This window comes from Sinocyclocheilus grahami, unplaced genomic scaffold, assembly GCF_001515645.1.
Source record: "Sinocyclocheilus grahami isolate Dianchi unplaced genomic scaffold, SAMN03320097.WGS_v1.1 scaffold54.1, whole genome shotgun sequence".
NCBI lineage: Eukaryota > Metazoa > Chordata > Actinopteri > Cypriniformes > Cyprinidae > Sinocyclocheilus > Sinocyclocheilus grahami.
In genome coordinates, this window is record NW_015505233.1 from 4,878,260 (window position 1) to 4,893,638 (window position 15,379).

The 15,379-nt window shown below is 41.1% G+C and overlaps 1 protein-coding gene across 5 annotated transcripts in view; it reads left to right on the forward strand.

The window, feature by feature from the left end:
• LOC107583536 (baculoviral IAP repeat-containing protein 6-like) overlaps window positions 1–15,379 on the forward strand; it is a 127,538-nt gene that overhangs the window by 71,154 nt on the left and 41,005 nt on the right. For all 5 annotated transcript variants that reach the window (XM_016269787.1, XM_016269790.1, XM_016269788.1 and 2 more), the window contains exons 49-63: window positions 13–207; window positions 312–512; window positions 658–937; window positions 1,047–1,303; window positions 1,490–1,598; window positions 2,399–2,623; window positions 2,988–3,879; window positions 4,508–4,651; window positions 5,918–6,047; window positions 8,307–8,438; window positions 8,546–8,707; window positions 9,178–9,351; window positions 13,205–13,401; window positions 13,594–13,894; window positions 14,916–15,133. In XM_016269787.1, the coding sequence (XP_016125273.1) occupies window positions 13–207; window positions 312–512; window positions 658–937; window positions 1,047–1,303; window positions 1,490–1,598; window positions 2,399–2,623; window positions 2,988–3,879; window positions 4,508–4,651; window positions 5,918–6,047; window positions 8,307–8,438; window positions 8,546–8,707; window positions 9,178–9,351; window positions 13,205–13,401; window positions 13,594–13,894; window positions 14,916–15,133 (3,617 nt within the window). The remainder of the gene's footprint in view (window positions 1–12; window positions 208–311; window positions 513–657; window positions 938–1,046; window positions 1,304–1,489; window positions 1,599–2,398; window positions 2,624–2,987; window positions 3,880–4,507; window positions 4,652–5,917; window positions 6,048–8,306; window positions 8,439–8,545; window positions 8,708–9,177; window positions 9,352–13,204; window positions 13,402–13,593; window positions 13,895–14,915; window positions 15,134–15,379) is intronic.

The following is a 15,379-nucleotide window of genomic DNA, read 5'->3' on the forward strand; positions in this document are numbered from 1 at the left end:
GTGCGCATTTAGGTGGCGTGCAGCTTATCTGTAACAACATGGTCACCAGCACACGAGCCATCGTGAACACTGCGCGCAGCATGGTGTCCACTATCATGAAGTTTCTGGACTCTGGGCCTGGTAAAGCAGCAGATGGCAGCTTGAAAGCACGAGTGCTTACCTCAGAACCAGACAATGCAGAAGGATTGCACAACTTCGCCCCTCTTGGTACAGCAAGCGCGCTTTGAGTCATAAGCCCTGTCTTTTCATATAAACGTCTCTTTAAGTATTAAAATGTATTTATATTCATAGTTTATGCTGTTCCCTTGCAGGCACCATCACCTCTAGCAGTCCCACAGCACAGCCGGCGGAAGTGCTGCTGCAGGCCACACCCCCACATCGACGGGCCCGTTCTGCCGCTTGGTCCTACATATTCCTTCCTGAAGAGGCCTGGTGCGATCTCACAATCCACCTGCCTGCTGCCGTTCTGCTCAAGGAGATTCACATACAGCCTCACCTGGCATCCCTTGCTAGTGAGTGTGTGCGCACAGTGCAATATTATTGGTCCCCACTTGACACAGCAGTATATTATATTTGGCCCATATATGAAGCTTTTTATACTAGTAAGGACTATCCTAAAATCTTTTTTAAAGTATTATTTTTCTCTTTCTTTCCCAGCATGTCCATCCTCAGTGTCTGTGGAGATCAGTGCAGATGGTGTAAACATGCTTCCCTTGTCAACCCCAGTCATCACCAGTGGTCTCACGTTCATTAAGTTCCAGCTGGTAAAGGCAGAGGTGGCGTCTGCCGTGTGTTTGAGGTTGCACCGGCCGCGGGATGCCAGCACACTGGGCCTCTCGCAGATTAAGCTATTGGGCCTGACTGCTTTTGGAAACACTTCCTCTGCCACTGTAAACAATCCTTTCCTGCCCTCCGAGGACCAGGTCTCTAAAACCAGGTATTGGAAATCATTTGTTACATCTAAAATAATCGTAGTAGTTTTATTTCCTGTTTCAAGCCTCTTTATGTTATAATATCTCATTTTCCTTTCTTTCTTTCTCTCTCAGCATTGGCTGGTTACGGTTGCTGCATCATTGCTTGACTCATGTTTCTGATCTGGAGGCCATGATGGCCAGTGCTGCTGCTCCCACAGCAAACCTCCTGCAGACCTGCGCCGCCCTCCTCATGTCACCATACTGCGGGATGCACTCGCCCAACATTGAGGCGGTGCTGGTGAAAATCGGCCTTCAGTCCACACGCATAGGCCTCAAACTCATTGACATCTTGCTGCGTAACTGTGCTGCTTCTGGCACTGATTTGGCCAGTAAGACTATAAAGATTGTTTCTCATTAATGCCTGACTGCTATTCGAATGTCAAGCAATATCACACTGATTTGTGTTGTGTGTCAATTCGGAGAGTTTGAGTTTGTCCATCCCTTTAATGATCTGACATCATGATTTTGTTGGGCTCTGCTTTTATCTGATTGGTGATTTTGTTTTTGTGTTGTAGATCTAAACAGTCCTCTGCTCTTTGGGAGGTTAAATGGCCTGTCATCAGACTCGACTATAGATATTCTCTACCAGCTAGGCACCACTCAGGACCCCGGTACCAAAGACAGGTCTGTTCTTTACATCATAATGGAAAATTAAATCATGCAGCTTCCTCATGGAGCTTGTTTGAAGTGTTCATGGTTTGATTGGAGACTCTTTACAGAGTCTGTTTCATACATGTTGATTCTCTATACCTGTGGGTCATAAAGCTGTGTATTTTAGTGTTTACTTTTATAGTATGGGAGACCCTATCAGATATAAGAAAAAGTCATGCTTTGAAAAATCATCAGTATGATGTAAATCAAAATTGAGATGCAAAGTCATAATGTTGAAGCAAAGTCATTATAAGAAAAAAAAAGTTGAAGTTATGATATAAAATGTCAAAGTTATGCCAAACAAAGTTGACCGTTTTGCTGTGGGTAGAATGGCCTTCTATATATATAAATATATATGTATGTGCGTGTGTGTTTATATGTATGTATATGTAATTTTTGAAGTCTTCTAAATGCTACTGTGTATATATATATATATATATATATATATATATATATATAGATATATATATATGTGTATAAATAAATATATATGTATGTGCGTATGTGCGGGTGGTTGTGTGTATACCCTTCTGCTAGTTTCTTTGCTGTGTTTCCCGGGACCTGTGTGTTTCTGTCCCTTTTTCTAGGGTAGTTCCTCAATGGGCACCCCCGCTGCTGGGTTCAGAAACCGGGTGCTCGACTTGCAGTGCTTATTTCACTCGTCGATATATGTACGAGGTAGGTAAAGCCGGGTTTCGGCTTCATAATTCCTGGATCATGCGGCCATAACACAGGCTTCGATGCCTTGGGTTATGTTTGTGATTGTGTGGTAGGATCCAGGCTCTGCTACAGTGGGTGTACGACTCGTCCCGGGTTGCTGCCCTGAAGCAGAGTTCTCCGTTGAGCTATGTGGGTCCAAGTGCTCCGCCCTCACGGGAATATGGTTTGCTCATGCCGTCCCCATCACATCTGCACTGCGTGGCCTCCGTCTTATGGCACAGTTATGAGCTGCCTGTGGACTACGACTTGACCGGTCTGCTCAACAGAGAGCTTTTCGAGTGAGTCTGCAAGCACACTATCTTTTTACAGTCTTTCAATACAAAATGTTCAAGCAAGAGTTTTGGATGAATGCGTGTTTATGCACGAGGTGCGTTTTGGTGCTCTGCATTGGGAAAGGCTGAAAGTACATATTCTGCTTTTTCTTTCCCGCAGTCTTCTATATTTCATTCTCTCTTCAAGTATGAATACTTAATGCGTACCAAGTAGAACAAAGTGAAACAATCTTCGCTGTGTACGTGGAGCAAATAAAACAGCGACAGCCTTTTCCATGAACAATTCAGTGCATTAGTAAATCATGAGGCTGTTTTTAGGCAATCTGAACTATTAATTCAAGTGCTTCTTGTCTTTTTCTGTCTCTTGTAGGTTGTTGTACAACTGGTCGATGTCTTTGCACTCTAACATGGTTTTAAAGAAGGCTGTGGACAGCTTGCTTTGTTCCATGTGCCATATCCACCCTAGTTACTTTTCTCTGCTCATGTCCTGGATGGGTATCGTGGCTCCCCCTGCTGCCCAGACAAATGCACAGCGCCGTATGGCCATGACGGACGATGGCAAGAAGCAGCATGATTTAAACAGTGCCGCCTCCCTCACAGATGACTCCAAACATGCTCGGACACCAGTAACTGTGCCCATCTCGCTCTCAGAAAGCCAGTTGGTGACCCTGGCAGCTGCGTCCCAGTCTCCCGGTGCCATTCAGCAGCTGTTGGACTCTGGTCTGCCTTCTTTGCTTGTTCGCAGCTTAGCCGACCTTTGCTGCAACCTGTTGGTCAGTGCAGACCTTCCCTTGCCTGCTGGATTCACCGCACAGGCAGAGAGACGCTCATACTCATACAACCAACCCACGTCATCCTCAGCAAACAGGCCGCCACTGTCTCCTGAGCTGGCAGCGCCCGTGTTGCGGTTTCTAACAGAAGTAGGAAACAGTCACACCATGAAAGTTTGGTTGGGTGGGCCAGAAGTGAACCCACTCTGGACGGCACTGTTGTTTCTCCTGTGCCACTCTAGTGCCAGTGGGGCTGCTAATGCCAGTGCAAACCGTGGCAGCAGCAGCAGTATTTCTGGGCACAGTGCATCACCCAGCACCTCACACGCCAGTGCCACACCTCACACCTCAGGGGCGTCTTACTCACTGGCGTCAACGAGCCGCAGCAGTGGACTCACCACCCAGCAGAGGACAGCCATTGAGAATGCCACAGTGGCTTTCTTCCTGCAATGCATCTCCTGCCATCCAAACAACCAGAGGCTCATGGCACAGGTGTGTTTGGGGTGCTTTTTTGAGTCTCATTTGATGTTTTTCATAGACAACGTAGTAAATCTAAAAAAAACATTATTACATGTGTAGACTACACTACTATAATTTAAATCTTTTTTTTTATAAATTATTAATAATTAATATTTTTTAATAATTATATTATTAAAAAAGAATTACCGATATATCGGTATCACCCAGAACTTGATTAAGGGTAAAATATTATTTTAGATAATCTGTTGGATTATTACCCAATACTAGCAGCAGACTTAATGCAGCTCAAATTGTGTTTTAATTTAAGTTTAAGTTTTAGGTTAGAATTGTCAATTTTATTGAAAATATTAGCTAATTTAATTTATTTTAAAACCAGAAAAGATGATTCCAAGATTAGCATCAAGAAATATATATTCACATTATATGTATTGAATAATAGTATAATTTCTGTATTAATTATATAGTTAGGTGAATTTTTGTATAATGCTTTTTGTGTCATTTCCAGAGCAGCTTTACAGAAAGTCATACTGTTATGTCTATAATGCCTTAGTGCATTACTATAGAGCAAGTTTTAGGGCTGGGTGATATGGTGAAATATAACAGTGATACAAGTGATATGTATTTTTCTTTGTTTTTAAAGGTTCTGTGTGAGCTGTTCCAGTCAGCTCCTCAGCGTGGGAACGTTCCAGTCTCTGGGAACATTTCTGGATTTATACGTCGGCTCTTCCTACAACTCATGCTCGAAGACGAGAAAGTTACTGTCTTCCTTCAGTCTCCCTGTCCGGTAGGTGATCACACACACATATACACACAAAATCTTACAGCATATGCTTTGAAAATCTATATAAAGCTGAAACATTGCTGTTCTAAACTGATATTTTATTGTATATAGAAGTTGTTTTGCTTGGTTAGTCTGTTAAGTGATTTATTACTGTTGCTGTAAAGCTCAGAAAAGCCTCTTCACTTACAAGGAAAATTACCCTGACCTTTACATCATCTCAGAGGGATTTAAACCTCCACTGCCTCTGAGCTGCAGTTCTTTTCAAGGCAGATAGGACACCACTAGGGGGCAGATTTATCCTCAACTCCTTGTCAATCATGCAGGAGTCCATACACTGGTGCATTTTAGGAGTACCTGTACTAAGTTGTTTAGCTGGGGAAAATGGCTAGTTTAGCAGAAAATAACGAGTTGTTTGAGAAAATCATTTTGAAATTCTGTCCGGTGTTGCTAGTGGTGCAGCAATTACACATTTCACCTTTTAATATAATCTAAATGTTGGAGGACATAACCAGCTCACCCCTTATATGACATGTAGAGTTATGCCTCTCCTCCGACTGCCAAACCGGAACGAAGCCAAATCGTAAAGACGTAAGACGTCTTTTTTTAGCTGGAGAGTCATTCAGCAGGTCGTTCCTCCAGTAAATTACGGCGAGACTGTGTGCGTTTCAGGTCAGATTAATCATCTGGCTTTCACAGAGAGTTCCGACAGAGGAGCTCTTAAAAGTTAATGTTTACACATTAGATCAGGCCAGAGTGGCGTACGATCCGGGCCGTCTTCTCAAAGGCAGGAGCCAGGAATGTCATTTTTCCTGTTTCGATGTACCTTTAAGTCCACCTTCAAGGGAAATTAAGTTGTCTGGATCGTCCATGTAGATAGGGGAATCTTCAGAGATGCATATTGAGGTGTTTTTTTTTTTTGCCAAATGCCATTGCTTTCAAATTCCTTGTTTGTTTTTTCCCTATAGCTGTAGTGTTAGAAAACTGACATCATGATCGTTATCACTAAGCAGTCAAATGACATTTAAGGCAATTTTAAATATCTTAAAAATACAGATTGTTCACAATGAAGTGAAATAGAGAGCTTGGTATACAGATGCGACATAAATTGCGATATTTTTTAAATGATAACATGACTGATTAATAGCTTGAACTGGAAATTAAATGAAGAAATCAGTGCAAAAATTATTATATAGGTGCATTTTCATGAGAAATTGAAGGTCTAACATTTTAAGATCATCTGTTTTTGGTTTCTGTCTTCCTCTGCTTTAGCTGTATAAAGGGCGCATTAATGCCACCAGTCACGTGATCCAGCACCCCATGTACGGAGCAGGGCACAAGTTTCGCAAACTGCATCTACCCATCTCTACCACACTGTCTGAAGTATTGGACCGCGTCTCAGGTATGAGGACATTGTATTACACTACCGTTCTAGAGTTTGGGATTTGTAAGATTCGATTTTTCTTTTAAAGGGGTCATATGATGCTGCTAAAAAGAACATTATTTTGTGTATTTGGTGTAATGAAATGTGTTTATGCGGTTTAACGTTCAAAAAACATTATTTTCCACATACTGTACATTATTGTTTCTCCTCTATGCCCCACCTTTCTGAAATGCGTCGATTTTTACAAAGCTCATCGTTCTGAAAAAGCAAGGTGTGCTGTGATTGGCCAGCTATCCAGTGCATTGTGATTGGACGAATACCTCAAGCGTGTGACGGAAATGTTACGCCCCTTACCATACTGTGATGATGCCCTATCAGGCCGGAGCGACGATTCAAAAACATGAAAACCCATTATAAACGAGGCATTTGTTGCATTCAGTGGGGACATAATTATGGGTTATAATGACTTGTACTGTCTTTTTACGCGTTGCGTTTCATCGCGCCGCGTAAACCTAAAACCATGTCTGCATTTGTGATTGGAGAAATGACAAACAACAAGCCTTACTCTACACTGCCCAAAAAACTCGGTTTAAATTTATATAAAATATAAAAAACCGTACTTACAGTCTGTGAGTCAGAACAGCCAGCATTGTAGTCTCTACCAGGATCAGTAAACAGTCCTCCATAAAATGTGCTGCACACATCTGAATATTTGGGTTGAAGTGTTCTGGAACAGTGTTGTAAATACAACTTAACCACTGATTTCTAGTCGTGTCCATTTTTGGAAGGCCAAACAAAGTAGTTTTGCTTTCACAACGAAACACAGCGTCATACACGGCGGCCTTGAGTGAGCAGAGGCCGGGGTATAAAGTGAGGAACGGCCGGGGGGGCTGAGTGAGCAGAGGTGGCGGATTCGACGAAAGGAGTGTCCGGAGGGCTTGTGGCAACCACATGTGACGACCCCAGGCTGGACTCCGCTTCGTCCACGGTGAAAGCCGATCCGGCGATCGACAGCGCAAAGTTGAAGTATTTCCTCAGCAACCAGCACGGATCAGCTCCAGGCATGACGAAGCAGATATCGTCCTCTTTTGAAAGGCCAATGTGGCTGACTCTTAACTTTTATAAAGAATATCTCTTTGGATTTGAGACTTTAGTCTTTGCAACTTTACAGATCTTCTTTATGCACCAAGAGCTTGTAACACTCCAAAGAGAAAGGAAAAATTGAAATCGCATCATATGACCCCTTTAAAGAAACTTTATTCCGTGAAGGGCTTTTATTCAGTGAAGAGGCGTTAAGTTAATTGAAAATTACAGTAAAGTCATTTATTTTGAAAGATTCCTGTTTCAAATAATGCTGTTCATCAAAGAATCCTGAAAAGGTTTTCAACATCGATAATAAGAAATGTTTCTTGAGCACTAAATCAGCACCATATACTGTTTTTACTGTATTTTTAATCAAATAAATGCAAACCAAATAAATCAAATATATTTAACAATCTTACTTACAAACTTTTGGATGGTGTATGTTGACAAGAAAAACATAAGAAAAATAAAAAAATCTTATTGCTCTTGATTTTTTTTTTAATCTTTTTTTTTTAAGTGAGTGAAATACTATTTAGTCTGCTAAATTGTTACAAGTAATTGTGCAAATTTCACTGGTATTGTTTTTGTGCCACTCTACAAAGCCGTCTACAAAATCAGACTCATTCACACTTTGAATAGTTGCATCTTCACCCTCTAGCCACCAATTTAGCCAAAATACTAGAAATAGCATGTCCAGCAGTCTCGTTTTACATGCGCACTGCATTATTAGATCCTGCTTTTGCCACATCTTCAGACTTTCAAGTTCTGATGCACAAAGCACGTAGGTCTGGATCTGCCGGGTAGCATGGCCATCAGCATGTGTTTGTGATGAATGGCTTGTCTCCAGAGACCTTGAGCATGGCAGATATAGTCTTTGTGTTCTCAGAAGACGGCGAGAGTCACAGTATATATATGTAAGATGTCCTGTCTCTGAGCCGTTCTCATGCTCACATCACTTCCACTGATGGAAGACCCTCACAGGAAGCATAGCATGTTGTTATCGTTATGAATTGGTGTGTCTTCTCAGGGATATTACATCTTTACCATTAATAATTCAGATTATCAGTTAAGCTGACATGTACATCGATGCATATGTCTCTAAAGGGAAATGTATTTTTAGAGCCACAGGCTGATTGAAGAATGCATACACACACACACACTGAAATAACATTTAAAGATCTTGCATTTTTTTAGACACGCCCAGCATCACGGCTAAACTGATCAATGAACAGAAAGAGGATAAAGAGAAGAAAAACCATGAGGAAAAAGAAAAGATGAAGGCCGATAATGGTTTTCAAGACAACTACAGTGTTGTTGTTGCCTCAGGTACTGTTTAACCGTGTTTTTATATATTCCCTCGGAGTTAACAATCTAATCATAGACCTTTGATTTAGTTTACCCATGTTGCATCTCGTCTTCATGCTTTGTTTCAGGTCTGAAGTCTCAGTCGAAGAGGGCCTTGTCCGCTCCTCCCCGTCCCCCGTCCCGACGAGGGCGAGTCCTCAGTGACAAGCTGGCAGCTTCCTCAGGAGTCGATCCGTCTGCCAAAACCATCAGCGTGCCTGTCTTCCACCTCTGTCACAAACTACTGCCGGGTACAAACACACACACTTGTTCTGTCACGCGCTCACATTCTGTCCGGTCCTCTCGCCCACTCTGTACTCTTTGCGTTCCCCCTCATCTCCCACCCTTCGCTCTTCCATACAGATTAGGATGAGAGTAGAGGTCACCTCAGTGCCTGTCCCTGTCTGCCTGCCACTTCACCTCACTGCATTTATTCAGAGATGCAGAGAGTCTGATGAATGTCAATTTCAAAGCTTCATTCTATCCCTCTGATCTCTTGTTGTCTCATTCCGTCCCATATAAAAAGCCTTTCAGTACTTCAAAAGTGAAGTGTTTGATTCCTGCTTCACTTGTGTCACCAAATGGAAATGGAACAACCAAATGGAATCTCACTTGCCTGCCATTTGGTTTAAAAAATGGCACACATCTGATTAAAAAAAGTGATTTATTAATCAGTTGAAAATGTTTTGATAAACTCTGGTTGAAATCTTTTTCTCCCCAGGTCAGCCATTGCCGCCGGAGATGACCTTAGCTCAGCTGCTGACACTGCTGTATGAGCGTAAACTTCCTCAGGGATACCGCTCCATTGACCTGACGGTCAAACTGGGGTCAAAGGTCATCTCAGACCCCGGCCTGTCCAAGACCGATTCCTTCAAAAGACTCCGTACCGAGAAAGGTATGCAGACATCTCAAACATAAACACGTGCATAGTTTTCATGAATGTAAATGAAGCTGAAATAAAATAGAAATATTAGTGTTTATAAAACTTAAATGAAAATTAGAAATGCTTCCTTGGCAAATAACTGAAATGTGTAAACTGAACTAAAATTACAAAAACTAAAAAAAAATTTAGAAAAATGACGAACAAAATTATTAAAAGTTGAAAATGTAACAAGCTAATTCAGATTATTAATATATAAATAACACTGGTCACGAAATGATAAAATCAATTCAGTTAGATTTGATGCTGTTTTTAATTTAATTTGATTCGGCTTGGACTCGTTTGGGTATGTTACAGATGCAATGTCAATTTTTCTTGCCAATGAAAGAAATTCACCCTGCTATTGCTGTAAATTGTACAGGGCTGACTTATTCCAAACAGTAACTGAAGAACTGTTAGTTTAAAGAACCTGCTCATAAGAATCATTCATTTGGGAATCGGACTATGCTGGTCACACTGTACATTATTGATTCACTAAAAAGAACCTGCTCAAAAAAAAAAAAAAAAAGATTGTACAAGTCACACAATGTTTTGGACTCACTAAAAATAACCTGCTCATAGGAATTATTTTTGGAATCAGACTACTTTGCTCACACTGTGTGTTTTTGATGCACTAAAAAGAACAGGCTCTTAAGAGTCATTCATTAGAAATTCAGTAGAAAGTGATTTCTTGCCATTGTTTCGTGATACTCAGTCTGTTCCCATCCAAGGTTCTTCTGCAGTTTTAACTTCCCTCTCCTACATATCCCGTTTTCTGCCAGCCTAGGGAAAAATATCCTGATTGGCCTTGTGTGTTTGTGCTTGCGTATGCGTGTGTGCCCTCACATATTTCCCCCCTAGTGTCCTGCACCGTCAGATGTCAAATGATTTTGCTTTGCTCTGTCAATGATGTGTTCATGCTTTCTGAGGGATAAAAAAAGCCGCCCCCGTCCTGACAATGACAGCTGCCTCCCCACCAGATTGCCAAAATTCTTGATTGATTCTGCCCTGTTGGAATGAGCGAATGTTCATACACATATATACAGAGTTCCTGTTAAAGCTGATGATGGCAGCTCAGGTGAATCTGTTAACACAGACAGATTTCTGGATGTCACCTGTGACGGGAAAGTGTCTTGCCAGTGTCCTAATCAGGCACGACAAAACGTCAAGAGATGAATCTGACAACTTCTCATGTTAATCAGAGTCTTTTTCCTAATCAGCAATGACAAGTGATGTGCAACGAGACAATTTGTCAGTCACTTGGTTTTTACATCACTGGTAGTTTCATCCAAAATCCATCTTTACTTGTATTTTAAAGAAAAATTCAAAAGTTTTACTAGTTTAACAAAAACAGCTTGACAATTGAGCTTGCAATTTCCAGTAAGCTTCCGCTGTTATTGTTACATTAGCTGTTCCGATTTAAAATTCTTGTTTTTAAAATGTATTAATTATAATTTTTTTCTACAGCTGCATTTGCATGCAATTAAAAATAATATGATTTAAAATATTTAATAAAATATATATAAAATGCATATGTATATATAATGTGTGTGTGATAATTTGTTAATTATATATATATTTAAATATAAATCAATTATTTTTTCTGGTTGCAACAATCATATCTGATGTAGAGACACTGTGGCAGTATTTTGCTTTCAGTGAGTACAAAAAGTGATTTAACAATGCAAAGTTGTCATGTTGTGCCTTGTCGAGACAACAGGGTGTTATACGGGACTGAACTCTGAGCTCTCAAACTGTTGAATTTTCATCTGGAGGTGAAGATCTGGCACTATTTGTTGACTTCGCTCCACTAGCTTTTCCCGAGCACACAGCGTTTGTTTGTTTGACTCGGTAAGGAGTCATGGAGCAGCCTGCGTTTGATGGCACCCGTAGAGTCTGTCATCAGAAGTTTTCAGTTTAGTGATGGTGCCTGGGGGACTCACCCCACCCTCCGGCTAATTTGCCGTTTTAGCAGAGTCAAATCACTGTTGGTGTACCAAACTCTGCTTCTTTCCACACACTTTCATCTCGCACCCCTCTGTCGAGGAGCTGAAAGGATGCACACCGGCCCAGGGATAATTCTCTCCTCTGCCTGGAGTCTGTCCATCTCCCTGTGGAGGAAGTGTATGGAAGACCACTCCAACCACAAGCGGTGTTCTGAACCGTTACTGTGATGTGCCATCGACCTGTTGGCAATGAGTCTGTGCCTGGACACAGACGCCAGACTTGCAAATTAGTTTTTTTGAGACTTGCTGGTCTGTTACAAAACTAAGATCAAATACGCCATACTGACTTCCCTATAGCAATTGTGGTGTTAGAGTATTTCACAGCTGCTTTGTTAATCTCTCCAGCAAGAGTTTTTGGCTTGGAGTTTTACATTCACCTGCTGTTTTCCTTGCACTGATCTCAACATCAAAGAGACAAAGATATCTGATTCTGAACCAACCAACTGAAATGACGACAAGAGTTTAAAAGAAAAAAAAGATTGATTGTACTGTCCCCAGAGCTTAAATCCACGAGTAGTCTGTAAATACATGTTCTTTCTCAGTCTCGCACTTGTTCTGTTGTTGGCCTTCAAAGAGACCGGACTGAGCAGACTAACGTCCTCTCTAGGAAGCTGAATCTCTAAATTAATTATCTGGAAAGCACCACCTCTGCTAAAACAAAAATTACATTTGAAATTATAATTAAAAAGTCATAGAAAGTAATACATTTTACTATAGCGAATGTACTTTTTTTTTAGGTTCATAGGCTAGAAATTGCTCTTCGGTAAAGTGAAACTTGCTCAAAAGTCAGTGATGACTGGTTTGTAAGTGAATTATTCTTTTGATTTAATGCTTTTTTTAGTAAATCCATTAAACCATTCCATTGTTTTATTAGTGAATCTGTCTGAATTGAAGCAATTAAAAAAATTGGAAAGGTCATGGAAAAGTCTTATTGCTTATTTAAACTCATAATTTAACTCTATAGAATTATATAAATACACAGGAATATTGATACAGTGACCTAAATTATTGATGCAATATTGTTGAACGCAGAATCACAATATATCAATATGCACTTTTATTCAAAAGTTTGAAGTCAGTTTTTAGAATTTTTTTGAAAAGACTCTTATCCTCACCAAGGCTGCATTTATTTAATCAAAAATACAGTAAAGTGGTAATGTTGTGAAATATTACTATTTAAGAGAACTGTTTTGTATTTTAATAAATTGGGGGGGGGGAAATATTCCTGTTGAATTTTCTGCAGCCATTACTCCAGTCTTCAGTGTCACATGATCTTTCATAAATTATTTTAATATGCTGATTCAGTGCTCAAGAATAATTTATTTCTTAAAAATAAAATTAAATAACTCAAAGCTTTTAAAGGATAATGTAGTATTTTATGTTTACTAAGAATGGTAGCAGGAGCTTTTAAGCATTAAACACTTTTTTTGTTTTATTGTCAGCTGTATTTGGGTCTCTGTAAATAAATTTAATTGTCTTAACTTGAGACATTATGTCAGCAGTAAACTCTGTAAAGCAGGTTTGCGTTTGAGTGCGGATTCATTTCTATTCTGAGTGTACACAAACATTTAACAGCACATATTTCCTGCGACTTTCTCTTCATTCTCTCGCATCGATCCTCAATCTCAGTAAAGAAAAAACCTGATTTACAGGAATAATCTGATATATGAGAACAGATATGAGCTCTTGTGCAGTACTGCTCGGTTGGACATCATGGTTTATGATGTGAACAATTGAGACCACTTTATTTTACAGCTAGACGTTTTAAGATTTTATTGATGACAGATTGAATGATGCTTTTCCTTTCTGCTCTTTTCCTTTAGATCACTGTGAGATGCTAAGCGGCTGTCAGGATGATGAACCAATGACCCCTGGTGACGAAGGTTTGGATGCTGCAGTAGATGACACCCTCCTAGAGACCAGCCCTATCCAGTCCCCCTTGCAGGTTTTCGCAGGTATGGGCGGCTTGGCGCTCATTGCAGAGAGACTTCCCATGCTGTACCCCGACGTTATCCAGCAGGTCAGTATATCTGCAAGCTTGCTCTCTTTACAAAATCAAATTCTACCGCATAGGTAATTTTTTTGTAGCTTCACTCCATTTCTGCTTCATAAGCCCTTACGAGCTCGCCCGGTGACCGCAAACTCTGGTTAGTCAGCATTTCTGGCCATTTGCGTGGCCTCTGAGTCCGTTTGTCCGGATCGTTCTGTGCAGGTCAGTGCCCCAGTGGTGTCATCCACTACACAGGAGAAGCCAAAGGACAGTGATCAGTTTGAATGGGTCACCATCGAGCAGTCTGGAGAGCTTGTTTACGAGGCACCCGAGACCATCGCGGCTGAGCCTCCGCCCATCAAATCCTCCGTTCAGACCATGTCGCCCATCCCTGCCCATTCACTGGCGGCATTCGGCCTGTTTCTGCGGCTGCCGGGATATGCGGAGGTTCTGCTAAAGGAGAGGAAACATGCGCAATGTCTGCTCAGACTGGTGCTGGGGGTCACAGATGATGGAGAAGGAAGTAAGTACACACACACACACACACACACACACGATGCGCAAAACTCCGCATTTGAACAGTCAATAGCAAATACTTAAACTAATAACAAAACCGTAGCTTATTCAGATGCGCCAGATTGTCATAGCAAAGTCAGAATTACCTCCTCTCCTAGGTTCATGAAACGGTCATCCATAAAATGCATTGCTGTTCTGTTGTAAGTGATCTTAAAGATTCCTAAATGCATCTACTTTTGGAAGGCCAAATAAAGTGCTTTCGCCTAGAAGCGTCTCTCTGACATGACTGCTTCAACACTAACTGCGGTTACTGAAACCACGCCTTCTTTCTTTGCATGCACATTTGGGCGCATTATGCAAATATTCCCACATAGTGACCTAGATATGTGGGGGCGTGTTAGAATGAGCCGTTTTAGGGGGGCGTGGCAGAGTCTTAAATTTGATAAAGAATATCTCTTTGGTTTTGAGACTTTAGTCTTTGCAACTTCAGGGATCTTATCTATGCACAATCAGCTTGTAACACTTCAAAGAGAAAGGAAAATTTGCAATCGCATCATATGACCCCTTTAAGCATTTTTCAGCTCTGACCCAAATGAATGACAACCTGTCTGTTTCACAAGTTGCCTAAATTGGACAATTGAAGAGGTTCAAATAGAGCTATTCCATATATGCAGAATTGATCCATTACTCTATTATCCATCATAAACCCTATCATAACCACATCTACTAGTTCAAACAAACCTTCAGCTGAGAATCAAACTTCTCTAATGGCTGTTATACATAAATACCCTACAGGCAGATACACACACAATTCTGCGTTTGCCCTACGGGAAGCATTGATTGACACTGCCCACTGTGTATTTCTGTCAGTCTGGAATGTTGATTGGTCATCTGATTGCTTGATGTATTGGTAGGCTGGTTAAGTTTGTTATTGAGTGCTAAAGAAAATTATATTTTGATTGTTTAAATCAGGATTTTCTCATCTAGAGACTTCTTCCAATTCTCTCTATCTATCTTTCTTCCTCGAGGTCACATCCTGCAGTCTCCCTCTGCTAACGTTCTGCCCACGTTACCCTTCCACGTGCTCCGGTCTTTGTTCAGCTCAACTCCCCTTACCACAGATGACGGGCTGCTGTTGAGGCGTATGGCTCTTGAGATCGGTGCAATCCACCTCATCCTGGCCTGCCTATCTGCCCTCAGCCATCACGCTCCCAGAGTGCCCAGCGGCAGTGCCAACTCCAGTGAGGTCAGTGTTAACCCACACCGATTATGTTCCATTTGGTCCACAACAATCATCTTTCTTGTGACAACCATGAGAACATGAGAACGACTCATGTCGTTCCAAACCCGTAAGACCTTTGTTCATCTTCTGAACACAAATTAAGATATTTTTGATGAAATCCAAGAACTTTCTGATCCTCCATAGACAGCAATACAACTACCACATTCAAGGCCCAGAAAGGTAGTAAGGACATCATTAAAATAGTCCATG